Genomic DNA, 27,590 nt, shown 5'->3' with positions numbered 1-27,590 from the left:
ATAGTAAGAAATAAATGTTTTCATAATAGATATCAATAATACTTAAAAATATTTGTGAGTTAGATAACTTTACATACAATATTTTATTTATGCCAAAATTTATGTTGGTATCAATAGCATATTGGTCAATATTTTTGTATTAAACATTTTCGTATATACAAAATAAAATCTACTAAAAATTACACAAATGCACAACTTATGTTTCTAATATTACAAAAAACCCAACTCCGTAAATATATTACAAAAATCCCAACATATACACAGAATGCTATGTATATGTTGGTTATATCATGTCTATTAATAGGGAAAGAAAGTAAAATAATTTAAAAAGTGAGAGAGAGTAATTAATTTTAAAAGGATTGGTATTTATACAAAAATCTAAGTTTGTAATTAGTACATTTGGCCCCTTAAAATTATCTAATTTTTATATAGTTTTGGTGGTCAAATGCTATGTTTTTCCTGTTCAGAATTGGGGCTCATCCCGGAAAGGCCCAACCCAATAGAAAAGCAAAGTTTTGCTTGGTCTCTGCACAAATCTTTGTCGTCGTCGTCCTCGTTTTTCTTCTGACAAGTATTATCAGAGATCCGATTCTCCCCCCTCTCGCACACTTTCTCTCTCGCTCCTTTCAAGGTACTTCCTCTCTCTACAATTTGCAGCTCATTGGATCATTCCTTGTTTTCAAAATTATCTAATACTACGAATGTAATTTCATTTGTTCTCCAAGTTATTTTTCTTATACTCGTTTTTTTTTAGCGTTCAGTTGTAGGAAGGAGACATAGTTTATCAATTGATTGATTTTGTTGCAGTATTATAATTGAGAAGAAAATAAAGAAAATATGGGGGTGAAGCAAGTTGTAAGAGCATTGGATGCTTTTCCACGTGCTGAAGAGCATTTGTTACAAAAGACTAAATCTGGCGCCTTTGGTATTATTATTATTGTTATTAATTTTTTTTTAGCTTGTTTGGATGGATGTTACCTACTGTATCATATTGTGTTTTTAGTTTAAAATTTAAATATAATGTTTGTGTTGATTCTTACTTAAATTTTATTGGATCATATCGTTACATCCATCGTTAGGTAATGACGAAAAGTCCCATTTTGTGTAACAACCTATTTGGTATGATCGCGTAGTTACCTTAATTTTGTTGTTACACATTATTTGATAATCCTATTTTTTTCCCCTCTTCTCTACCTTTAATAATAGTTCTACCCAGTATCCTACTTTTCTTGTATGTTAATCCATCAAATTATTGATGTGTGACATTATGTAACGACGGAAAATGTTACAGATAATCCTAACGTTGAATTCATTGAAGCAATACAAATACAATACAACACAACACAACACAACACAATACAATAGCATGTATTATGAAACAATATGTAACAGCCATCCAAACAGAGTGTGAATGTCCCAAAAGAGTTTCATTTAGCTATTGAATGTCAAGCTTGTCATAATGCTGTTTCTCTTCTCTTACTTCATGTGTAATTCAGACGCCAGGCTTGAAAATTACTATTGTATTCTCATTCTTTGAAGCATTCTCGTAGTGTCAGGAAGTTGAGATGTAATGTGACACTTTGTAGCCTTCTTTGTTTACAATTTAGTGATCCGGTTTGAATCTGAATCCTAACTTGGAGATACTTGATTAAAAAAGGAACCATAATTTACGACAAAGAGGGAGTTTTGGCAATTTTGATTGGAATAAGTATATGTCCTGTTTATGTGAAGATCACCCTGAAGAATATTCTGGTTAATTATTCTCTTTATCTGGTGGAATACTGTTTCTGAATGAGAAACTATACTTGATAATAAATAGCCTGCATTTTGTCCCATTGTATTTCTATCATTCACAGAAAAAATATAGCAAATCCTGCATCTAGTACTGTTGGCTATGAATAGAATATCCTAAACTTTCATTTATATGTACGCTGTGTCTACATTTCTTTAAATATGTTGCTTCTCTACGTTCAATTTGTGCTAGTTCATAATCGTGCTCATATGTTTTTAGCTCATGTTCCTCTAGTTAGTTGGTTGTAGACTGTTTAGACATGCCATGACTTTTGGAAATGCATCTTTTGTTCATTAAAGTTATTGATGCTACGTCTTGTTGTTCCTTGGTTGTTTGATTCTATAAGGTTTTCCTCCCCTTTTGTCAAGGTTGTTTCCCACGTGTGGTCAAATGCCAAGGGACTAGCACTAAATTGCAACAGTCGCTAGTTATTTCAGTTGGCGTTACTTTCGGATCGTCATTTAGAAGATATCATGCTTACAATATTTTTCTTTAAGTTTGATTCTTTACTAAGAAGGGGAGCCTTGGAGTAACTGGTAAAGTTGCTGCCATGTGACCAGGAGGTCACGGGTTCAAACCTTGGAAACAGCCTCTGGCAGAAATGCAAGGTAAGGTTGCGTACGATACACCCTTGTGGTGGGGCCCTTCCTCGGACACCGCGCATAGCGGTAGCTTTAGTGCACTGGGCTGCCTTTTTTCTGATTCTTTACTAACTTTACACTATTGTTTTTTTCACTCACTAGTTTCCATTGTGGGGATGGTTATCATGTCAACGTTATTTTTGCATGAACTGAGTTACTATCTTAATACGATTACTGTCCATCAGGTTTTTCTCTTCTCTTCAATTTTTCTCTCTTATTGTTTACTTTATTCTCTCCTATTTAAGAGTAATTTAAAGGTTTCTGCTCTGAATTATGCTTTGACAGATGGCTGTTGACTTGAGACGTGGAGAGAATCTCCCCATACACATCAATATGACATTTCCCTCATTACCTTGTGATGGTAAGACAAATAACCCCCTTCCGGTCTATGTTTGCTTACTCTCTTTCAGATTTCATTTTTTTTTTTTGAATACCTATTATCTAAATGCTTCAGATGTTGACCAATTTGTTCTACTGTGGTAGTTCTAAGCGTGGATGCCATTGATATGTCGGGGAAGCATGAAGTCGACCTTGATACAAACATATGGAAGGTAATTGGTCTATTTGATTTGAGAAATTAGTGCTCTGCCCTACCTATCAGAAAAAGAAGGGGTCTACCCTTACACTGAAAAGAAAGTGACAATGTTTCGCGTGGTAAGATGATGCATAAAACTGTAGATTGTAGTATGTTAAGCGTGCTTTCACTAGCAACTTTTTGTACCATTATTAGATTTAATCTGGTAACAATATCTTGCTTAGTTCTTGATTAAAAACAATATCTTTCTTAGTTTTTCTTCCTCTTCTGTGTTTGTTTTAGTGGGGAGAGATAAGATGCAGCAGTAGTGGGGTATGACACAAAAAACAGTTATTCTGTTTTCACTTAGTATTTCATGCTTATATTCTTCTGACAGACATGTTTGGCATTTTATGTTGGCTAGTTGCTTTAATCACATATTAGTATCTGAAGAGAACTGAAATACAACAACAACAACAAACCCAGTGTATTCCCACTTAGTGGGGTCTGGGGGGGTAAGATGTACGCAGTCCATACCTCTACCTCTAATGAAGTAGAAAGGCTGTTTCCGAAAGACCCCCGGCTCAAGTCACGAGATATCACACAAACACATAGTACAGAAGCAGAAAATCAATCAAGTTGAAATTCAGGATAAATTCAAAATACAATTAGAAATGTGTTAGGCTCTTCGGTGTCATTCTTTCAACTTTACCAACTCTGTGTGGAGGCCACACAATATGGGTAACCCGTCCACGAACCAAACCAAGAGGGATCATGGTTCTGAAGAGAACTGAAATATTAAAAATATTTTGGGTGTTTTTATGGTTTATGGTTCTACTCAAACCGCTTAACGCCTAGTTGTTCTTTTTGATCAGTTTAAAAGTAACTGTTTTTTGTTTATGTAGATTCACTATTTTTCTGGCTAGAGACTTGTATTCTTCTGCAGGGGCATAGCTGTGAGATTTTGAAAATCTTGAGTTTTAGTAAATCACTAAAGATAAATACTTAGTAATTAGTATTAGAATAAATGCATTTAAATAGAGTGAAATAGGTGCAGAGTATTCATATAGCCCACCCAATTTGAGTTGATCAAACAGTTGGTTCAGAGTGTGGTGTTTGGAGCTAAGTTGCTCGGACTCGGGTGCGGGTATCCGAGATGGGTGCGGATTCGTCAAAATATAAATTCGGGGGTGCGAATCCAAGTATGGATACGGGTGCGGGGATTCGGCTAAAAAAAAATCAAATATTATAAATATAGAGTTATAAAGGTATTCTAAAAATAAAAAGTTAACTATAATTAAGAGTACTTTTTCCTTTTCTCAATGTTAGGGCAACTTACGTTTAATTATATATTAATATACATTTTTTTATATAATATAAAGAATATAAAATACGGAGATTGCTAGTGAGGTGTTGGGTATTTCCAGGGGCTGTGCCGGCTATCGTCGGGGGGATTGGTGGTGGAATGAAGAAGTTAAGAAGAAAGTGGAGACTAAGAAGGAGTCGTATGCTAAGTTGGGTGAGAGTAAGGATGAAGATGAGAAACGGGCTAATAGGGAGGAGTACAAGATGGCCAGGAAGGAGGCTAAGTTAGCAGTCACGGCGGATAAGACGGTAGCGTTCAAGAGCTTGTATGCAGTGTTAGAGGAGAAATGAGGGGAAAAGAGGTTGTTTAGGGTTGCTAAGGCTAGGGAGAGGAAGAGTCGTGACCTCGACCAGGTGAAGTGAAGTGCATTAAGGGGGAGGATGGTAGAGTATTGGTGGAGGATGGTCATATTAAGAAGAGATGACAGTCGTACTTTGATAGGTTATTGAATGAAGAAGGGGATAGAGTTATTGTATTAGGGGAGCTGGAGCACATAGAGGAGTGTCGTGACTTTAGTTATTGTAGATATTTTAAGGTAGAAGAGGTCAAAGAGGTTATTCGCAGGATGCGTAGGGGTAGGGCGACGGGGCCTGATGAGATCCCTGTGAATTTTTGGAAGTTCTCTGGCGAGGCTGGCTTAAGGTGGTTGACTGAATTGTTTAACGACATTTTCAAGTCGTTTAAAATTCCCGAGGCTTGGAAATGGAGTACTATGATCCCTCTTTATAAGAACAAGGGTGGCATTCTAAGTTGCAATAACCATAGAGGTATTAAGTTATTGAGCCATACTATGAAGATTTAGGAGAGAGTGGTCGAGTTGAGGTTGAGGAGGATAGTGTCTATCTCGGAGAATTAGTTTGGATTTATGCCTGGGCGCTTGACGACGGAGGCAATTCACCTGGTGCGGAGACTGGTGGAACAGTATAGGGAAAGGAAGAGGGATCTGCACAGTGTTTATCTACTTGGAGAAGGCGTACGACAAAGTCCCTAGGGGAGGTGCTTTGGAGATGCTTGGAGGTGAGTGGGGTACAGGTAGCATATATTAGAGCAATCAAGGACATTTATAATGAAGCTAAGACTCAGGTGAGGACGGCGGGAGGAGACTCAGAGCATTTCCTTGTCTTGATGGGGTTGCACCAGGGTTCCACTCTTAGCCCGTTTTTGTTTGCTTTGGTGATGGGTGTGTTGACGCGGCGTATTCAAGGAGAGGTGCCTTGGTGTATGCTTTTTACAGATAATGTAGTTTTGATTGATGAGACGCGGGGTGTGTGTGTGTGAATGATAAATTAGAAGTGTGGAGACAGACCCTTGAGTCTAAAGGGTTCAGGTTGAGCAGAAGCAAGACAAAATTTTTGGAATGCAAGTTTAATGACGTGAGGCAGGAAGACACCTCTAGTAAGATTGGATTTCCAGACGGTGGGTAAGAGGGATAGTTTCAAGTATCTGGGGTTCATGATCCAGGGGAAGGGGAATGGTGAGATTGACGAGGATGTCTCCCACCGTATTGGGGCGGGATGGATGAAGTGGAAGCTCGCCTCGGGGGTGTTGTGTGATAGGAAGGTGCCGCCTAAGTTTAAAGGCAAATTCTACAGGGTGGCAGTCCGTCCGGCCATGTTGTATGGAGCGGAATATTGGCCAGTCAAGAACTCTCACATTCAAAAATTGAAGGTGGGGGAAATGCGGATGTTGCGTTGGATGTGTGGGCTTAATAGGGGTGATAGAGTTCGAAATGAGACTATTCGGGAAAAGGTTGGAGTGGCTTCAGTGGAGGACAAGATGCGGGAGGTCCGATTGAGATGGTTCGGGCATGTGATGAGGAGGGGCACGAATGTCCCAGTTCGTAGGTGTGAGAAGCTTGCTTTGGATGGTTTCAGGCGGGGTAGGGGTAGGCCGAAGAAATACTGGAGAGGTGATCAGGCGGGACATGGAGTAGTTACAGCTCACTGTGGATATGATCCTAGATAGGAAGATCTGAAGGATGCAGATTAGGGTAGAAGGCTAGTGCCAGTTTGAGTTGTTGGGGTAGGGCATTACTTGGTAGATGTATTATTCTTGCTAGGACACTTTGTTGCATGCTTTATACGAATGTGTTTACTATTCTTTGTTTATTATTCCTTGTGGGTGACGTATTTATGTCTTGACATCTTGTTCCATGCTTTATTAAGTATTTGTTTATTACTCCTTGTCTTGAGCCGGGGGTCTATCGGAAACAACCTTTCTACTTCTCCTGAAGTAGTGGTATGAACTGCGTACATCTTATCCCCCAGACCCCACTATGTGGGAATACACTGGGTTTGTTGTTGTTGAAAGAATATAAAATATATATTGTTAATATTAATATTAATAAATATATATATAACAACACAAACAAATAAACAAATGCTAATGCTGCTGTCTTGTTTTTATTAAACAAATATTAATATTAATAAATATATATATATAACAAATAAAATGCCGACGGTGATTCGACAACGACGGACGATTGACGACGACGACTGAGGTGTTCCACCGCTGACGGCGGTGGCATATCGACAACGCCGTCTCTCTTCCGGTGGTCGCTGGTCGAAGTTTTTTCAGTAAGTCGCCGCCACTCGCCGGTTAATTATTCGATTTTCCCCTCAAATTTCTTCATTAATTTGGTCAATGTCTCCGAAATCATTTGATCGAATCGGAGACGGCGGAAGCACCCGCCTCAGTCTCGTGTCGAGACGGGTTCGGCGGCAAAACAGCCGAGTCCGAGTAACATAGGTTGAGCAAAGGAAGGGGTTAAGTTTGAAAGCATGTGGATTGATAAAAAGATGATTTCATTGAACTTGTGGATGAAGATGGAATTCAAATAAGGTGAGTTGTAATCCAGATACTATTCTTGCCAGGAAGCTAAAGTTGTTGACTGGTGATATTAAGAAATGGAACAATAAGGTGTATCTTTGGCTGGAGGAAAGGAAAGAAAAATGGTTTGAACAGGCTGGAAGAATTAGATCGTTTTAATGGAGCCATAGCTGATGAGAATGCCGTAAATAGTTGAGAAGGAAACAATCACCTCATACTGAACGGAAATTGCAAGGACAAAAGAGACATCCTGAAGGCAGAAGCAAGGTGTTTATGGGTACCAGTTGGAGACAAAAACACAAAATGAAGGAAAAAATTGGGTACAAAGACCATTTTCTGAAGAGGAAATAGAAGTTCCATAAAGCAGTTTGATGGGGACAAGGCTCTTAAACCATATGGTTTAATATGTTCCTCTTCCAAAAGTGTTGGAAGATTGTCATGGATGATAAATGAAGACGGTGGAGCGATTCAACCTGAATGATACCTTTGGAGAAACTTTAATGCTACTTTCAACTAAGTTGCTCGGACTCTCCAAAAATGTTGCCGCACCCGTGTCGGATCCTTAAAAAATACACTGTTTTTGGAGGATCCGACATATATCCGTAGATATTTTTGAAGAGTCCGAGCAACTTAGACTTCCAGTGCTTTAGTACCCAATAAAAAAGGAGTTGTGGAAGTTAAAGAATTTAGATCGATTAGGAGTCGTTTGGTAGTGTATTAATGAAAATAATACATGCATTATTCTTATGTGTTATTAGTACCTTGTTTGGTACATTTTTCTTAGCCTATGGATAGCTAATGCCTGTATCAGTTATACACTCTATTGTTTGTTGAGCTATGTATTACTAATACCACCTTTTTCTATGTATTAGTAATACAAAGGATTTTAATACATGCATTAACTTATTAAATGACAAATTTACCCCTCAATATCTGATCTTGTTCCATACAGATTAATACAGATCTGTAACTCCAATTTTCAAGACAAACCCCAATTAATACTCACCAGTTCAGGACAACCCCAATTTCCTTAATACAGATTCTTTACAGATGTATAACAATGCCTTTTTTATTTTGGCACTGCTGAACATAAAAATGTTGAAGAGCACTGTATGTTTATCATTCTTATCTTCTTTGCTCAAGTTATTGAAGTAGTCTTTTGTGGCAGGAAACCCCTCAACTTGTCAGTAAAGTTTTGTAAAAATCTACAGGTAGAGGGTATTTTGTAGAAGAACTTTGTTGCAAAGGAAGTGTGAGGGTATATTTGTAAATATTTTTTTTGTTAATAATTATATAAGATATTTTATTTCTAATATATCAAACCAAACAGTGTATAAGAAATAATAGCAGCATAATTAATGCAAGCATAACTAATACAAACATTACTAATACAATATATTTTGCATTATTATTAGTCTATTGTGAAGTGTATAAGATTATTTCTAAATACTTTTGGCAGAGAGGCTGAAGAAGGTGATTGCAAAACTCATATCTAGCATCAAAATGCATTAATAAAGGGGAGCGGAGCCAAAAATCATCGGTGCAACAATAGTAGCAAATGAATGTCTTGATTAATACTTAAAAAAGAAGAAAATCTGGTTTTATATGCAAATTAGAGTTGGAATGGCAGATGACCATGTGAATTTGTTTTTCTATTGAATTAATGAGGCATATGCATTTTGGGACAAATGTAGCTGACAAGCCGAGTATCAGCTGTTAAGGGAACATGATTTATCATATGATTCTTCGAAATTTAGTATAGGAAAACTAGTCATTAGACTTGCATTAGAAACTTATTGTTTTTTAGCATTTAGAATATTAAAAAGGTTTTTCTTGGTATTTTTCAATTGCTTTCAAAGTTTTAGTTCCTATATTATTGTTTCTTTCTTGCAAGTTGCAACACATACATACTTCTTATATTTTCTTCATTTGCATTTTGTTACACTAAATTGCGCTTTGTGCTTAAGGTCCCCGATATACGCGGACACTTTTCTATGCTTTTCACTTTGACAACAATTATTCTAGTTTGTCATAATCAACGAGAGCTTCTTATAGCTTCTAAAATTACATTCGTTAGTAACTTGTTTTAGCAATGTTGAAGTTATCCAAGCATAAAAGTACCCAAGAAATGTAGCCTAGTGGTCAATAAAGGCCAAAAACACTAGGTGATTTCTTCTTATGTGCTAAAGCCATGGTGTGCAGAGTTAATAGGTACTTGTGTTGGAGGGAGGTAGCTGGTACCTGGTGGAATAGTTGAGGTGCGTGCAAGCTGGCTCCGGACACTACCGTCATAAAAAAAGTTATGCAACCACATGAAAGAAAAGCTTCTTAGTTTTGAAATTGTTGCAACTTTTAATAGAGAAAGAAACTTTTAATAAACATAACGTAAGTGCAGGTTAAAAAGATACTGTGTTAAGTTAAACCACACTTCCAATTCAAAACTTCTATTCTTTTCGGATGTGGATGTATTCCTTATAGGTGAGGAGGGTTGTGCAAAAATAGACGAATCTGGGGAACTCCAGCAATGTAGTGTAGTTATTATGAGAATAAGAGGGAAGTTAGTGTTGTCTGAAATTGTAACAAGCTACAAGCTTGCACTTCATCCCAAAAACAACTGTGCTGCTTGACATAGCTTAGAATACTTTACAGTCAAGAGTTAAAATATTGTATAGAATATTCCTTATGATTATATGTCTCTCATTCATGCTAAACAGCTATCTAGAACTAGTGGACCTCCTTTACTTACAAAATCTGAGTTGGCATAACGTGGAGCTTGAACTCAAGTATTAGAATGAGGCTTAATTAGGTTTCCGCGGGGGAAGGCTTCCCCAATCCCCTTGAGTCCCATCCTGCTCTTTTGGCCTTCTGTCTGTTCACCACATTCCTTATAAAAGAACTAAAATTGCAGGGGTAACTTGCGGTTACTTGTAGGTGACTTCTATTGCACAGCTCACTAGAGATTTTGTTATTGCCTTTCACTTCATATGAGAATTTTGTTTCCTCTTGCAGTACCTACTTCCTATGCCCGTCCAAGCACATATATTCTCCTTTTTTATCTGTCCCTACCTTTTCCCAGAGTTATGAAAGCATTTTGCTTAATGGTTAGGAGTTTTTGCAGCTTCGTTTGAACAGTGAGGGCCATATAACTGGAACTGAATATCTGTCAGACCTTGTGGAAAAGGAACATAAATATGGTAATGCCTTTATTGTTCTGCTCTTGACTCTGGGTATTGCGACTTTTTTGTCCTCACATTAGTGAACTTGCATTATTTGTTGTTTTGGATTAAAAAAACATACGATACGTTTAATTGCATGGTTTTAAATGATAACTTTGACCAGATGACCATAAAGGCAATCACGATGATTCAGATAATAAAGTTCATCTGCAAGGGTTCGATCGAGATGCTGAAAATATGATTAAGAGGGTCAAGCAAGCATTGGCTAATGGGGAGGGATGCAGAGTGTGTGCCTCTTTCATTTTTAGCTTGTTATTTTATTTGTAAACACCTTTTTTCTCTTTTATGCCTCAGAAATTAGGAAAAATTTGTATCCTTATCCTTGGAAGTACTAGGTATACCCCTTCGGCTAAATAATCAATGATAATTGTATTTTCTTATTGCAGGTCTATGGTGTTTTGGATGTCCAACGCGTTGCTGGAAATTTCCATATATCTGTTCATGGGTTAAACATTTTTGTTGCTCAAATGGTTAGATCTCTTGGAATATGTTCTTTTATTGTATGGTTTTGTGCAGTGATACAACAACCCATTGGAAAATGTTGACTAATCCATTTAACTTTTCTTTCTTGTATTGTTAATTATATAAACTACTGTCTTTGAAGGTTTCTAGTTGGAAGATTCTAATTTTAGATTTTGAGGAGTTTCTACTTTAAGTTATTTTTTGAGGAAATAGGGAAATTAAACCTCTGAAAGGTCTGAGAATCCAATGTAGTTTAATCGAGTTATATCTTGGTGGTTCAGCTAAAAATGAATTGCCATTTGTCGCTGGAGGTTGTATGTTACTTGTTTACTTGTGATGCTCAAAGCTAGTTTTTAGATGTTAATTAAGTTTCATTAAGAGAAGTGTTTATATTACTTAAGTATGATGATATAGTTACAAAACTGAGTTGCTGAATAGTTTGCAATGGCAAGCCATATATTTTTAATTTACTGTTAAAGCAGTAAACCACATTTTCTAAGTCTATCTGCTGGATGAATTTTGGTCCCTTTTTTGGAGTGCATTAACTTCCTCCTAAAAATGGAACTTAAAATAGACTTGAAAATAACAACCTGGTAGGATTTGGTTGATTGGAAGTTCTTATAGAAATCAGACTTGTTTTCCTGTTTGTTGCTTCCAGTAATTGCTTACTCCTGTTTGTATCTGTTTTTAACCACTGCAGATTTTTGGAGGTACTACTCATGTCAATGTGAGCCATATCATCCATGACTTATCATTTGGGCCCAAATACCCAGGTAGTCACAACCCACTTGATGGAACAGAACGAATTCTGCGTGGGGCAAGTGGAACATTTAAATATTACATTAAGGTTTGAGTTATAGCCCTTGTTTGGAATTATGAACATTGTATTTCATGTTTAGTTTGAAACTACAGTATTTGGACATAGCCAGAGATATTTCTCGAACTGAGGAAATGAATATGCAAGTTGCAACTGCACACTTCAGTCATTTTTCTGTACTTTTTTTTGTATTTTATTTTAATTTTTTTAACAGTCAATTTCCTGGACATTGAAATGAGATATGAGCTAAATTTAGGTAACTTATGTCAACATTACCAGTTTTTTTTAAAAATATTTTTAGGTAACTCATCTTTTGTAATTGTGGAGCTCAAGATCTTTTTTTCTGCCTATTCTTGGATATGTGCCAATTATGGTTTATACGGGTCATGAGATGGTGCATTCTCCATAGAGCAACAACATTAAATAGAAGGCTAGAGGGGCGAGCTCATATTGTTGAGTTTCAAACCATGTGCCACTGCCTCTTGGGGATTTCTCAATTATCAAAAAAACATCAAATATAAAGTCTATAGTCCTAAAGTGACCATTTTCAATTTTTTGGTTATTATAATCCCAGAACAACTTAATTAGCTTTAGTGCTGCTTACAGAGCTACACTAAATGGGTGATGGTAGTTTCTGGACTCATTCACAGCGTGCATGATCTCCATTACACTTTGAACTGAAATTGAGTAGAGTATTTTTCCTCATCTAGGTTGTCAACACATAAATGATTTAGCTAAAAGAATGATTGTAACTGCATAAAGATTCATCAGCTTCCTCCCTGTCCTACTTCCGTTTTCAGGTTGTCTCAAGATTTGTATCCACTTGAAATTAGAACTTTGTTTTTCTATTGTTGTAGTACTTTTTAATTACGCAAGTATCAGAAAAAGGTCAATTTTGGGACCCATTTTTCACTCTTATAACAGTATCCAAATTTTTTGAAGGCCGACTTTATCTTCACTTGTGGACCCACTTTAATTTGAATATGATAGATTTTCAAATTTTACCTTAGTAGTAGAGTGAAAACTAAATGTGACGCCTGTATTCAGACCCAGAGAGCTATTATTTAATTACATAGTTATATAGCAGGAGTAATTTCTTTTCCTGGTATCTGCTAGTGTCCAGACCCCAATTCTGGTATTACACTTGGCATATTGTTGTTTTTGTGGTTGTTGTATCTGCTAGTGTACTCTGTCAAATTGTCCTTTAAGTATGACCAGAAACTGAGGGATTCCCGTTGTTTTTATGGTGGCAATGAACATTTTGGAAGTTAACTTATGTGGATTCCTTACCAAGTTTTTCTTAGAATGCTAGTGTTGAATTGTTTGGCTCTCCTCTGCCTTTCTGCATTTTGAAGTTCTGCTCTGCTTTTTGTCATGTAGATTGTTCCCACCGAATATAGATATCTATCAAAAGAAGTTTTGCCTACTAATCAGTTCTCTGTATCGGAATACTTCTCTCCCATCAATGAGTTTGACCGGACATGGCCAGGTGCTTCTCTGAAGTCTTATGTACTCGACAGACTAATTGCCTCCATCAATTGCTGCACTTCTTTCTTCTCTTGTATGATTTTTTCGCTTATTGGGTGTCTTTCTCACTTCATGCAGCTGTATATTTCTTATATGATTTATCACCAATTACTGTGACCATCCGAGAAGAACGTCGCAATTTTCTGCACTTTATCACTCGGCTCTGTGCAGTACTGGGTGGTACTTTTGCCCTGACAGGTTTGCCTCTAATATTTAGCTGTAGGATTTATTTTAAGGTAAAATTCTTTGATAAACTAGAAGTCCCTGCCATAATTCTATTCTCTCCTTTTGCACTTCTATTCTTTTCAATTGAAAGCTGGACTTGATGCTCTACATTTTGTTGTGCGTGAAGAATTTAATAATCATTTGCTCGGGTGTGTGGAAAATGCTTGGATATATTTTGGTGCCAGTAAATATGATTCATAGGCTTCTTTTATTTTTGTTCCTTTCTTACATATTGAGAATGGAACGTTTATTCCTGGGGAGATTATTTTTGAAGAGTCAACTTGTGGGATCACACTGGGTAAGTTGTTTAGTTATACATTCTCAGCTGAGGGATCTTCCATTCAAACAATATCTCCATTCTCATATTTTCTGAAATAGCATAAACCTGGCATGTGCCAATGATTTGGACTTTGTATATGTTAGAATATGAATAGAAACAGGAATAGTAAAAATCCTACTTGGAAAAGGATTGTACTATAGTGTATAAATAGGGTCTTGATGTAATTATGTAAACACACAATTTTCAAGAATATTTTTTTCTCCATTAATTCTCACATGGTATCTGAGAGTTGGTGAGAAACTGAAAAGAAAACTCGGTCACCGTGCGTCAATTCCGATGACTGATTTGTGTCATTTTTTATTCTGTGGGTTGTGTGAAAAATATAACACCACCAAGAGGATCGGGAAGCTCAGGCGACAAAAACCCGACCAAAACCGTCAAAAAAATACCATCCACGAGCCCACATGCGTCTACCGGAATTCTGAAATTCCGGCGAGATCTGTGTCACGCGCGGTGCGTGAACCATTTCCGGTCGCCTTTTTGAGTTCTTTTTTTGTTGGGATCGCCGATCCATTCTGACTCCGGCCAGTTACTCTTTTTCAGATTCTGACAAATCTTTTAAGATTCCGATCGTCGGAACCTAAATTTCGGCAACCTCATATTTTTTTTCGGGGAATTTTCAGACATTCAGATTCTGTCTCTTGGGATTTCCAAGTCAAATTCTCAAGATGTCTTTTGGGCATGATATTTTTGGCTAAAAAAATATTGGAATTGAAAGTTCAAGTCCTATGATCACTTCCGCACCTTTAATGAGAAGTTCAAATTATTTAGCCCGGGCTTCCTCGGTTGAGTTGTGGTGCAAATGTCAAGGTGTCCAAGATCACTTGAAGAACAAGGCTAGTGTGGTAGATGAAAAGGAAAAATCTAGTGCGGAAGATGCGAAAGCTATAGAACAATAGGAGAAAGTTGACGCTTAATTTTGTAGTCTCTTATGGCGATCTATTGATTCCAAGTTGATGCCCTTGTTTCGTCCATTCCAAACATGTTATTCAGTTTGGGAAAAGACTCGTGCTTTATACACTAATGACATATCTCGTTTTTATGATGTGATATCTCGAATGACCAACTTGAAGAAACAAGAATCCGATATGTTTACTTACTTGGGACAAGTACAAGCAGTCATGGAAGAATTAGATACATTGATGCCCGTCGCTGCGGATGTGGAAAAGCAACAAGAGCACAGTCAAATGTTGTTTTTAGTTCTTACACTTGCTGGACTTTTTACTAACCATGATGCTGTTCGTGATCAAATTTTAGCTAGTCTCACGGTTCCTACAATTGATGAGTTATTCTCTCGTCTGCTTCGTCTTGCCGCGCCTCCCAGTCACAAAGTAATTTCATCACCCACTGGTGACTCCTCTATTCTTGCATCTCAAATCATAGAAAAACGAACATATCAACCTATGAAAACTCGATGAGGAGGAGGTCGTTCTGGGAAATCTCGATCGAAGTATAGTTATTGTCGTAAAGTTGGACAGACTCAGGATATATGTCATAGTTTGCATGGTCCACCACCTAGTTATGATCCTATTACTATAAAGGAATATAATGAGTTCCTTCGAAATCGAGCAAGTAAGTAGATATCTCTGCAGCCTAATCGACTATCCAATAATGCTCATATTGCCCAAACAGAATATGATGAGTTCCTTCAGTATCGAGCAAGTAAGCAAACATCTCCACAAGTAGCTTCGGTTGCCCAGCCTGATGCTTCTGTTGCTGGTAATTTCTGTGTTTGTGTTTCACAGTCTAGTATTCTTGGATCATGGGTTGTAGACTCAGGTGCTTTTGATCGTATTTTTGGTAACAATTCACTTTTGTCTGATATTGTTTAGTCACAATCTTTTCCTGCTATTGCTTTAGCCAATGAGATCCGAACAAAACCAAAAGGAGTTGGACAAGCCAAACCCCTATCTTCTGTCACTCTAGACTCTGTTCTTTATGTCCCTGATTGTCCTTTTAATCGTGCATCTGTTAGTCGTTTGACATGTACCCTTCATTGTAGCATAAATTTTTTTGATGATTTTTTTGTGCTGCAGGACTGCAGTACAGGATACACGATTGGCACAGGACATGAATCACAAGGCCTTTACTATCTTACCTCTTTAAATTCCTTCACAACATGCTCCGTTACAAACCCTCCAGACCTGATTCACAAACGTTTGGGACATTCGAGTCATCCAAGCTACAAAAGATGGTGCCTAGTTTGTCTAATTTATCCACATCAGATTGTGAGTCATGTCAACTTGGGAAACACACCCGTGCTACTTTTTCACGTAGTATTGAGAGTCGTTCAGAGTTTATTTTCTCATTAGTTCATTCTGATGTTTGGGGTCCTAGTAGAGTCAGTTCACCCTTAGATTTTCGTTATTTTGTTAGTTTCATTGATAATTTTTCAAGATATACTTGGCTTTTCTTAATGAAAGATCGTTCTGAGATATTTTCTATATTCAAAAATTTTTGTGCTTAAATACAAACTCAATTTGGTGTTTCTATTCGTACTTTTCGTAGTGATAATGCCTTAGAATACTTATCCTCTCAGTTTTGGGAGTTTATGTCTCATCAAAAAATTATTCACCAGACGTCTTTTCCATACACCCCTCAGCAGAACGGTATAGCAGAAAGAAAGAATAAGCATCTTCTTGAGACTGTTCGCGCTCTTCTTATTGAATCCCATGTACCGCTGCATTTTTTGGACTATGCAGTCCTTGCATCTTGCTATCTAATTAATAGAATGCCATCATCTTCCATTCAAAATCAGGTTCCCCATTCTATATTGTTTCCACAGTCACATCTCTACCTTATCCCCCCTCTCGTCTTTGGGAGCATATGCTTTGTTCATAACTTAGCCCCTGGAAAAGATAAATTAGCCCTTCCTGCTCTCAAGTGTGTCTTCCTTGGTTATTCTCGAGTTCAAAAAGAGTATCATTGTTATTCACCGGATCTTCTTCGCTACTTTCTGTCCGCCGATGTCACCTTTTTTGAATCTCGACCTTACTATGCATCTTCTGATCATCCTGATATCTCTGAGGTTTTACCCATATCTCCATTCTTACCCGCACCATCCTTGGTCTTACCCGTATCTCCAGACTTACCCGAACCAACCTTTGAGGAATCAACAGTTACTTCTATATCTCTAGCTGCGGTGCCACCACTTTTCACTTATCATCGTCGTCCGCGTCCACCATTAGTCCCAGATGATTCATGTCATGTGTCAGACGCTGCTCCTACTGCGGACTTGCCTTCTCCTAGCCAATCAGTTGCACTTCAAGAAGGTATGCGTTCCACTCGTGATGCTAATCCACTTTATACTTTCCTGAGTTATCATCGTTTATCATCACCCGATTATGCTTTTGTATCATCTTTCTCCTTTATTTCCATCCCTAAGACAATAGGTGAAGCACTTTCTCATTCAGGATGGAAGCAGACTATGATAGATGAGATGTCTGCTTTATATGCGAGTGGTACTTGGGAGCTTGTTTCCCTTCCTGCAGGTAAATCTACTGTTGGTTGCCATTGGGTTTATGCAGTCAAAGTTGGTCCAGACGGTCAGGTGATCGGCTTAAGGCTCGCCTTGTTGCCAAATGATACACACAAATATTTGGGCTTGATTATAGTGACACTTTTTCTCCAGTGGATAAAATAACATCTGTCCGTCTTTTCCTATCTATTGTTGCCGTTCGTCATTGGCCTCTTTATCAGTTGTATATTAAGAATGCTTTTCTTCATGGTGATATTGGGAAGAAGTCTATATGGAGCAACCACCTGGTTTTGTTGCTCAGGGGGAGCCTAGTGGTCTTGTATGTCGATTGCACATGTCATTCTATGGTCTGAAACAGTTCCCTCGAGCTTGGTTTGAAAAGTTTAGCACAGTAATTCAGTAGTTTGGCATGATTCAAAGTGGAGTCGATCACTCAGTGTTTTATCGACATTCTCAACCAAATTTGTGTATTTTTGATGGTTTATATTGATGATATCATTATAACCAGCAATGATGAAGATGGTATCACTACATTGAAGCAACATCTCTTTCAGCATTTCCAGACTAAAGACTTCAGCAGACTAAAATATTTTCTAGGTATTGAGGTTGCTTAGTCCAGATCAGGTATTGTTATTTCTCAACGCATGTATGCCTTAAGACATTCTTGAGGAGACGGGAATGATAAGATGTAGACCCATTGACACTCCTATGGATCCAAATGTTGAACTTTTGCCAGGACAGGGGAGCCACTTAATGATCCTGAAACGTATAGACAGTTTGTTGGAAAGTTGAATTACCTCATTGTGACTAGACTTGACGTATCTTTTTCCTGTGAGTGTTGTAAGTCAATTTATGACTTCCCCCTTGATAGTCATTGGGATACAGTTATTCGTATTCTGCGATAGATAAAGGTAGCTCCAGGTAAAGGACTACTCTTTAAGGATCGAGGTCACGAGCACATCATTGGATACACAAATGTTGATTGGGCAAGATCACCCCTGATAGATATTCTACCTTCGGATATTGTGTTTTAGTAGGAGGTAATTTAGTGTCTTAGAAAAGTAAGAAACAGAGCGTGATTGCTCGATCTAGTGCGGAAGCAAAATATCGAGCAATGACTGTAACAACTTGTGAGCAAATTTGGATCAAACAGTTGCTAATAGAGCTAAAATTTGGAGAAACCGATAAGATGAAGCTTGAATGTGATAATCAATCAGCCTTTCATATCGCATCAAATCCAGTGTTTCATGAGAGGACTAAACACATAGAGATTGATTGCCACTTTATCAGAGAAGATACTCTCAGTAGATATTGTTACAAAATTTGTGAAGTTAAATGATCAACTTGCAGATATCTTCACCAAGTCCCTCACTAACATTTATATTAATTACATTTGTAACAAGTTAGATACATATGATTTGTATGCACCAACTTGAGGGGGAGTGTTAGAATATGAATAGAAATAGGAATAGTAAAAATCCTACTTGGAAAAGGATTGTACTATAGTGTCTATAAATAGGTTCTTAATGTAATTATGTAAACACACAATTTTCAATAATATTTTTTTCTCCATTAATTCTCACAGTATAACAGATATAGGGGGATCAAGCTGTTAAGTAACACTATGAGGGGTTGTTTGGTTGGGAATGTAGTTATGATGGAATTAGTTATGCTGGGATAAGTTATAATAAGATAAGTTATACTGAGATTAGTTATGGTGAGATTATTTTTTATTGAGTGTTTGGTTTGTTGTATTCAAAGTAATATGCGTGGTATAATTTCTAAGAATAAATTAATTGATTACCAAAATACCTTCCATCTTATTTAACTTTTTTTTTATATATATATATATTTCTTTTCAAGCTTTAAATATTTATTCTTAAAAATAAAACTTTCATTTTATTTAACTTAATTTTTTTGTGTGTGCATTTTCATGATTATATCGTGTACAACAACAACAACAACAACAACAAACCCAGTGTATTCCCACTTAGTGGGGTCTGGGGGGGGGTAAGATGTACGCAGTCCATACCTCTACCTCTGATGAAGTAGAAAGGCTGTTTCCGAAAGACCCCCGGCTCAAGTCACGAGATATCACACAAACACATAGTACAGCACAGAAGCAGATGACGTAACATAGATAAGGCACCCATAAGGAATATAAAACAGAGTAAAGCAGGAATGCAGGAATATAAAGCAGAGGAAAGCACACATATTCGTAATAAACATGGAACACGGGACACGGGACACGGACAATGAATACGGAATCATAACAGGAATACACCCCCACCAATTAATTCCCTACACTAGCGACCCGAACTGGCCCTAATCCTCTGCCGTAATTCGCATCTTCCAGACCTTCCTATCTAGGGTCATGTCCTCGGTGAGCTGTAACTGTTCCATGTCCCGCCTAATCACCTCACCCCAGTACTTCTTGGGTCTACCCCTACCCCGTCTAAAACCATCCAACGCTAGCCTCTCACACCTACGGACCGGGGCATCCATGCCCCTCCTCTTCACGTGTCCGAACCATCTCAATCGTGCTTCCCGCATCTTACACTCCACTGAAGTCACACCAACCTTCTCCCGGATAGTCTCATTCCGAACTCTATCCCCTCGGGTCAGTCCACACATCCAGCGCAACATCCGCATTTCTGCCACCTTCATTCTTTGGATGTGGGAGTTCTTAACTGGCCAACACTCCGCTCCATACAGCAAGGCCGGACGGACTACCACCCTATAGAATTTGCCTTTAAGCTTGGGCGGCACCTTCTTATCACACAGCACCCCCGATGCGAGTTTCCACTTCATCCATCCCGCCCCAATACGGTGCGAGACATCCTCGTCAATCTCACCGTTACTCTGGATCACGGACCCGAGATACTTGAACTTATCCCTCTTCCCTACCTCCTGTGCTTCTAGTCTCACTACTCCCTCATTCTCCCGCCTCACGTCATTAAACTTACATTCCACATACTCTGTCTTGGTTCTGCTCACCCTGAACCCTTTAGACTCCAGAGTTTGCCTCCACAACTCTAATTTGTCATTCACACCCCCTCGAGTGTCATTCACACCCCCTCGAGTGTCATTATATCGTGTGTATTTTAAAAATAAAACTTTCATCTTATTTAGCTTTAATTCTTTTGTGTGTGCCTTCCCCATGATTATGCCGTGTGTGTTTAAAAAAATTCTTACTACATCTTATCTAGTTTGAAATAAAAACTTTCAACTTAAGTTTGTTAAAGTAAAGAAGATTTGTTGTTTATGTCACTTTATTTAAACACATATCACTCATATAATGTAGAATATTAAAATTCATTTTAATTGATATATACAATATCAATTTTCAAGTGATTAAAAAACTATTTAATTTAAAATATGTAATTCAACAATGCAGTCGACATTTTAATTATTTTTTAGAGAAATTAAAATATATAAATAAACATAATAATTATTTAAATAAATTTAACGTATAATATATTCATAAATAAAATATATATATATATATGTGTGAAATGAAAATCATAGGTTTTGGGGATAGTTTTGTCATTTTATAATGTTATCCAAGGATAAATTAGGGTGGGATAACTTATACCACCAAATGTGTGGGATAAATTATCCTGGTACTATTATTAGTCCCGGGATAAGTTATTCCGAGTATTACCAACCAAACGATGCATTAAAAAGTTTATCCCGGGACTATTATTTTATCCCGGGATTATTTGCTCTACTACCTCACACCAAACGACCCGTGAAAGTTTGGGAGAGGGTGACGGTAAAGAGGGCGTGTCTATTACTGAAAACCAATTTGGTTTCATGGCAAGGTGTTCAACTACAGAAGCCATTCATATCATAAGGAGATCGAAGAAACAATATCGAAAGAGGAATAGGGTCTTACATATGATGTTCAGTGACCTAGGTTGAAGACTAAGACAGAGTACGTGAAGTGCAAGTAAAAGTAATATCACACGTTGTGGAGGTGTAAGTGAGGATGTTATACATGTTTTCCCAAAGGGAGGAAGTTTCAAGTATTTCAATAATCAAGGTAATAAGGAGATTGGCGATGATATTATACATCAATTGGTTCTGTAGGATGAAATGGAAGCTCGCATCCGATGTCTTGTGTGATAAGAATGTGCTACTAAGACTTAAAAGGTAAGTTTTATGAAGTAGTTGTCAGGCCAACTATTTTGTATAGGGCGAATATCCAGAAGATGAAAGTAGCGGGAATGAGGATGTTGAGATGGGTGCGTGCATACTAGGTAGGAGAGATAGGATTAGAAACAAAGATATTCGGGACAAGGTGGGAGCGACCTTTGTGGTGGATAGGATGAGGAAGGCGAGACTGAGATAGTTCGGACATGTGTGAAAAGGCGATGCATAGATTTCCAGTGATGAGGTGTGAGGGGTTAGCTATGGGCTATGGAGATTGGCGGGTACGAGAAAAGGTAGAGGTAGGCCATCGGGAGAGGTGAGACAGGAAACAACATACCTATAGCTTTTCGAGGACATGACAGATAATAAGGTATGGAGGTCGAGGATTAGGGCAGAAGATTAGTAGGTAGTCGAGTGTTGTCCAGTTTCCCTTATCAGTTTTATTATTTACTCTTGTACTATCTTATCCGTCGATTCTATTGTTACCCGTTATTTCCTTTGCTCCCGTTATCTTATTAGTAGTTGTTGTTACTGTTCTCTTCTACTTTAGATTTAACATGAGTTTTCATTATTGTTTTTCTTTCAATACTTGATGTTGATATGCTTTACTTTAGCCGAGGGTCTATCTGAAACCTCTCTACCTTCACAAGGTAGGGGTAAGGCGGCGCACACACCACCAGATACTACTTGTAGGATTACACCTGGTATGTTGTTTTTTTAGTTGGATACTAATTTTTAGGCTTAAGTCATCTCCAGACACCTAAATTTGTTCCAAAAATTCACTTAAACCTCTCAACTAAGGCTACCTCAAGTGCTAAAATTGATACCTATCGGGCACAAAATGCTGATTTGGCAAGGAGAGTGGCGCGTGAATCGGAGAAAAAATAATATTTTAATTTTTTTAATTAAAAAACTTATGCTTTAATTATTTTATTAATATAATTTTTAATTAAAAAAAGAAAAGAAAAGCACCCAACCCCCCAACCCCTCCGTTTTCATCGTTCTTCATCACTGTCATCTTCATCACCCCTCGTCCCAATTCGTCGTCAACCCCCACCCCCCATCCCCACCCCACCCCTTCCCGTCACCGTTGTCACAAAAGCACAAGCCACCACACCGGCATCTCCTCTTAAGCCCTTGAGGCAAGCATCTGCAAATTTTTGCTCTTCATTGCTTTTCTTCATAATTCCTTCTCTTTAGATTTGCCAAGATTATTGTTTTTTTTCTTTCTTTCATTTGATCAGGTTTTTTGCTCAAGATTTGTGGTTTTACTTGTAAATATTGAATCTTTTTTGAGAATTGGGTTTTTGTTTTTGAGATTTTATGAATTGGATTTTTGGTGTTGATTGAATAAAAATGAAATCTTTAATTATTAGTAGTAATTTTAAACTGATTTTGAGAATTGGGTTTTTTTGTACTTTGAGATTGTATGAACTGGGGAGGATGGAATTTTGGTGTTGATTGCATGAAAATGAAATCTTTAATTATTAGTAGTAATTTTAAAAGTGACAAGATAAAAGATGTTCATGTTCTTCTTTGAATTAGTTACTACTAGTATATAAAGTTTTCAGTTTTTTCGGTATCTTGAGTTACTGAGTTTTGAAATGCCATTGATTTCGTCTTCAATAGAGGATGACGAAGGGAAGTTGATGGAGGAGGGAGAGGCGGGGTGGGGGTAGATCAGTTGTCATTTGTGGGTGGGTGTGATTACGTTGGGGGGTGGTGGTGGTGGTGGTGGTGAAGAAGACGACTATGGGGGGTGGGGGTGTTTTTTTTTTTTTTTTTATTAAGAAATTATTATTAAATTATAATTAAATAGAAAAATAGAAAAAAATCAGAAATTCCACGTATAATTTTTTTTTGCCACATGTTTTTTTTAATTGGTTAATTTTGCCACGTGAGGCGAGTGTATTACACACACTCTATGCTTGTTGCTGATTAGGCAAAAAATGCTTGATTGGATCAAAATTCGAGGGGGGGGGGGGGGGGGTTAGGGGCCTGATAGGTATAGAGGCCTTAGTTGAGGAGTCTAGCTGAATTTTCGAGACAAGTTTGAGGGTCTGTCGATGACTTAATGTGGTTGTTACTGTCATAGGTTTCTGAGTGGCTTAATATTGGAAACTACATTATTTACAACTAAAGCCGAGAATGCTAATTGTAGAATAATGCTGAGAATGCTAATTGTAGATTAATTATGAATATGTTTTTCCCTGATTTTTTCGACTTCCTCTTAAGATCTTGTTTTGTCTGGAAATGGAGTAACCTAAAAACTGTTTCTTGCAGTTAAGGAACTGGACACTGAATGTAGTTTGAAATCTTTAACCTGATCCTACATTCTTGAAATACTTAAGAAACTCTGGGCCTTGGAAATCTTTATCCAATCACAAAATTCTCACATACATAATGGTTTCTGTATAATAGGCATGCTAGATAGATGGATGTACAGGTTGCTTGAAGCAGTTATGAAGAAAAACAGCAGAAGTCTTGTGCGGTAATTTAAGTTTACCTAATGACATCGCATTACAGAGTAATATTCAGTCGAAGGATTTCGTAATCCCAGAGCACTAGCACTATACGTTGGCATTTTAGCTATAAGGAAGATCGATCAATGAGGCTTGTGTATATTATGTTACCTGTGTATTTTCTTCTCTTAGTTTTTCAATCCTTTAATTTTGGTAGCACTTTACACAAGTATGCCCTGCTGTACTCAATCCATTCTAGCAGTCAGAGAAAAGATTTACTCACTGGTTACTGTAACATAATTTAGTTTTTAGTGCAAAGAAAATGAACACTTCCGGGTTTTATTGCTCCATTTTTGTGGAAAAGCGTGGTGGATCTGAGTGAGATGGACTTCTACATGATGCTTCTTTCTTTATTATGGATGTCTTATTTAGTGTATTACTAAGAAATTTAGTATCGATGTCTTATTACGGTTGTCTTGGTAAATTTGAGTCGAACCTATTTATCTTTTGGTCCTGTTCTGGCAATGATAATAGTTGGCTGAGTACTTGTAAGTACTTGGATTAGGGGTGGACATCGAACCTATTCTTGAGCTTATTTGCATACACATTGTATCGATAGTGATTCTGATCATCTCTGGACATGCCAATGCGAGACTGTGGCAATCAATAGTTAGTTACCAGTCGGTCCATCCATAATAAAAGCATTTGTACATAGAAGTCTGGTTAAAGTGCCTACCACATAACTAAGTTCGTGGACTCAAAAACCCTTGAAGATTTTGATTCCCTCGTGTGTTATTTAACTCGTTTCTCTAAGTTTCGATTCTTGTTTTCTAGAGCAATATAAAATCAAGTTATATTTGGATAGAAAATTCTTCATTCCTGGGAAGAGGAAGAATCTGATCAGACAAAGGCCTTCTCTTCCTTTTTCTCCTTTTTTGAAGCGAGGGAAATGCATGTCTAGATCTCAGGGGTTTATAGTTCAATTAATTAACCGCAAAAGGGTGTAATATAATCTTGAAGTATTGAAAATGGTTTAAGAATATCGTCATGTGATTAGGTTTCTAACTTAACACGTGATAGCCTATTATTGATTAGAAGTTTAATTAATTAAAAATTAATTATTCTCCATAACCCTAGTTGGAGTCTGGGAGTATGGATGAATCTCAAACTGTTATTAAGTATGAACGAAACAAAATTACAAGTATAGGTTGATGAATGGTAATTTGGATTAGTATTTTAAGTCTAAATAGGTAAAATGTTGGAAACAGGAATGGGCATTTTATTCTATATGTAAAGCGGCAATGTTGAGCAGCTGTGCTTCAAGCGTAACTTTACTATATCGCTTCTAATTAATTATTATAAATTATTTCATTTAAATATTATAATATTAATAATATTTAATAAAAGAATAGTTTTCAAAATCATTACTAAGTTCCTCAAAGCTCCACTTATTATTATTCGAGAATTTTTTTTTAGCTGCTTCAATCTTAATTTTAATGTATCACCTTTAATTAATTATTATAAGTCATTTGCGTATTAAAAATTAATAATAAAACAAACATTTTTGACATGTCTGCTTCAGTTGGTTCGACGTAATTTTACTATATCACCCCTAATTAATTATTATAAGTCATCTAAGTATTAAAAATTAATATTAAAAAATTATTATAAATTTATCTAAGTTTTAAAAAATTAATAATACTTAATATTAAATTAACTTGACGTCTTATATGAGATCCACTTATTTTTTTTCAAAAGTATTTTTTTATATTAATTTTGTTATATCACTTTAATTAGTTATTATAATTCATTCAATACATGTCTACTTTGCTGCTTCAATCATATTTTATTATATTGCCCCTTATTAATTAGTATGATCATCTAAGCATTGCGCCATTTAAATTGAAAAAGAAGAAAAAATATTATACATTATAATAATAAAATAAAATTATTTTAAAAATATAATTTACTATAAATGCCAGAAATTTTGGACGGAGAGAGTATAATAAAAGTATTATAAGTTACAATAGTTAACAATTTAAAATATCTAAAAAAAATATTAATCTGCCAAATATTTCTAAAAAATACGTAAAAAATACTATACATCACAATAATTAACAACTAAAAATGTTTAGAGGTCGATCTAACTTCTTTGCCACAACTTCATTTGTCCTTTCCTTTGCCTTTGTTTTTTAATCTATTTTAATTTATTTGTCTTAATTTTTTTAATCTGTTATATATTTCAAAAAAAATACAAAAAAATCCCTGTAAATCACAATAATTAATAAATTAAAAATTTAAAACATGTAAATATTTGGATGACTTTTCAAATTATATCATTGCCACTTAAATTGGAATAGAAGAAAAAATATTATAGATCACGGTAATTAAAAAATTAAATTATTTATAAAATATATTAACTATCAATGCTACAAAATTTTGAACTAGGAGAGTAACATATATTATTTGAAATTTACATAAAATTTATTATAAATTACAATATTTAACAAATTAAAATATCTAAAAATATTTATTATATATTTTAAAAAATACGTAAAAATACTATAGATCATAATAATTAACAAATTTAAGGGATATAAAATATTTACTTTAATCTCAAAATTATATCAGTACCACTTAAATTAGAATAACTAAAAATATAATTAAATTTCAACGCCACAAAAGCCAGGACAAGGAGAATAACATGTCTTTTTTTGAAAATCATATAAAAAGCATTACAAATTACAATAGTTGACAGTTTAAAGTATCCAAAAAAAATAATTTGTTATATATTTCAAAAAAATACTTAAAAAGGTACTACAAATCATAATAATTAATAATTTAAAAAATTGTAAGGATATAAAATATTTGGTTGACTATAGAAATTATATTAGTGCTACTTAATTTGAAATAAAAAAGTATTATAAATCTGAATAATTTAAAAAGTTAAATTATTTTTAAAGTATAATTGGTTATCGATGTTACAAAAGTTTGAACAAGGAGAGTACATGTATTATTTAAAAATTACATAAAAAATATTATAAATTACGATGGTTAACAATTTAGAATATTCAAAACATACTAAAAATATGATTGATTATCTACATTTTATTTATGTCATATAAATTGAGACTAAAAAATACGGGCCCCGACATCTAGTTATCCTATAAATTTGAAAAACAGACCAAACTCGCACATCCAAAAGGCCCTTTGAAGTTTGCAATTCCAGGTTTAAAATACGTGTTAAGGAATTAACTGCACTGTGATTTAAAATCTGAAGGGCTAGGTCCTCATCCCAAAGCGTACAGAGGATAAGCCCTGATAAAGGGTGTGTTTGGTATGAAGGAAAATGTTTTCATGAAAAATAAGTTGGTTTCTTACTTATTTACTTATGCTTGGTTGGCAAGTGGAAAATATTTTTCAAAAAATATTTTCTAGTGTTTGGTTGGTGAATGATTTTTTTTTCCAGAAAATCCATTTTAATGTTTAGTTAAAGTGTAAAAATACATTTTAAAAAAATAAGTTTTGACTCCAAAAAATACTTTTTTTTAGGGTGTGTTAGATATAGAGGAGGAAAAATATTTTCTAGGAAAATAAGTTATTTCTTACTTATATTCTTCTGTTCGTTATGTAAATTGGGTAAGTATATATTTTCTAAAAGTATTTGTGTATATTTAACAAAAACAATGAGAACAAATAACATAAGAACGGCGGGATAAGAATTTTTTTAAATTACTTTTAAAAAC

At 36.0% G+C, this 27,590-nt stretch overlaps 1 protein-coding gene across 6 annotated transcripts; it reads left to right on the top strand.

The window, feature by feature from the left end:
- The first annotated feature begins 221 nt into the window (after window positions 1-221).
- On the top strand, window positions 222-24,194 carry LOC107852594 (endoplasmic reticulum-Golgi intermediate compartment protein 3). Of its 6 annotated transcripts, none has more exons than XM_047393715.1 (12): window positions 222-631; window positions 808-925; window positions 2,536-2,618; window positions 2,719-2,794; window positions 2,917-2,984; window positions 10,261-10,336; window positions 10,482-10,603; window positions 10,765-10,848; window positions 11,541-11,687; window positions 13,038-13,146; window positions 13,263-13,382; window positions 23,804-24,194. In XM_047393715.1, the coding sequence occupies exons 2-12, from the start codon at window positions 838-840 to the stop codon at window positions 23,875-23,877; spliced, it is 1,047 nt and encodes a 348-aa protein (XP_047249671.1). In that variant the 5' UTR covers window positions 222-631; window positions 808-837; the 3' UTR covers window positions 23,878-24,194. The 6 variants fall into 6 exon arrangements, with proteins under 6 accessions (XP_047249671.1, XP_047249666.1, XP_047249668.1 ...); XM_047393710.1 differs by having other exon boundaries at window positions 457-631; window positions 10,249-10,336; XM_047393712.1 differs by having other exon boundaries at window positions 457-631; window positions 762-925; window positions 10,249-10,336.
- Window positions 24,195-27,590: the final 3,396 nt, after the last annotated feature.

Source organism: Capsicum annuum, chromosome 7 (genome assembly GCF_002878395.1).
Source record: "Capsicum annuum cultivar UCD-10X-F1 chromosome 7, UCD10Xv1.1, whole genome shotgun sequence".
In the NCBI taxonomy this organism is placed as follows: domain Eukaryota; kingdom Viridiplantae; phylum Streptophyta; class Magnoliopsida; order Solanales; family Solanaceae; genus Capsicum; species Capsicum annuum.
The sequence above is the reverse complement of the archived record's forward strand: the minus strand, read 5'-3'. Positions and strand labels throughout refer to the sequence as shown.

What these genes read in the sequence shown, in the direction of transcription:
- LOC107852594 (XM_047393710.1), top strand. Translation starts at nt 838, where the DNA reads ATGGGGGTGAAGCAAGTTGTAAGAGCATTGGATGCTTTTCCACGTGCT. An exon ending in TCCCTCATTACCTTGTGATG is followed by an intron (nt 2,795 to 2,916) that starts GTAAGACAAATA and finishes CTACTGTGGTAG; the next exon opens with TTCTAAGCGTGGATGCCATT. An exon ending in TGGTACTTTTGCCCTGACAG is followed by an intron (nt 13,383 to 23,803) that starts GTTTGCCTCTAA and finishes TCTGTATAATAG; the next exon opens with GCATGCTAGATAGATGGATG.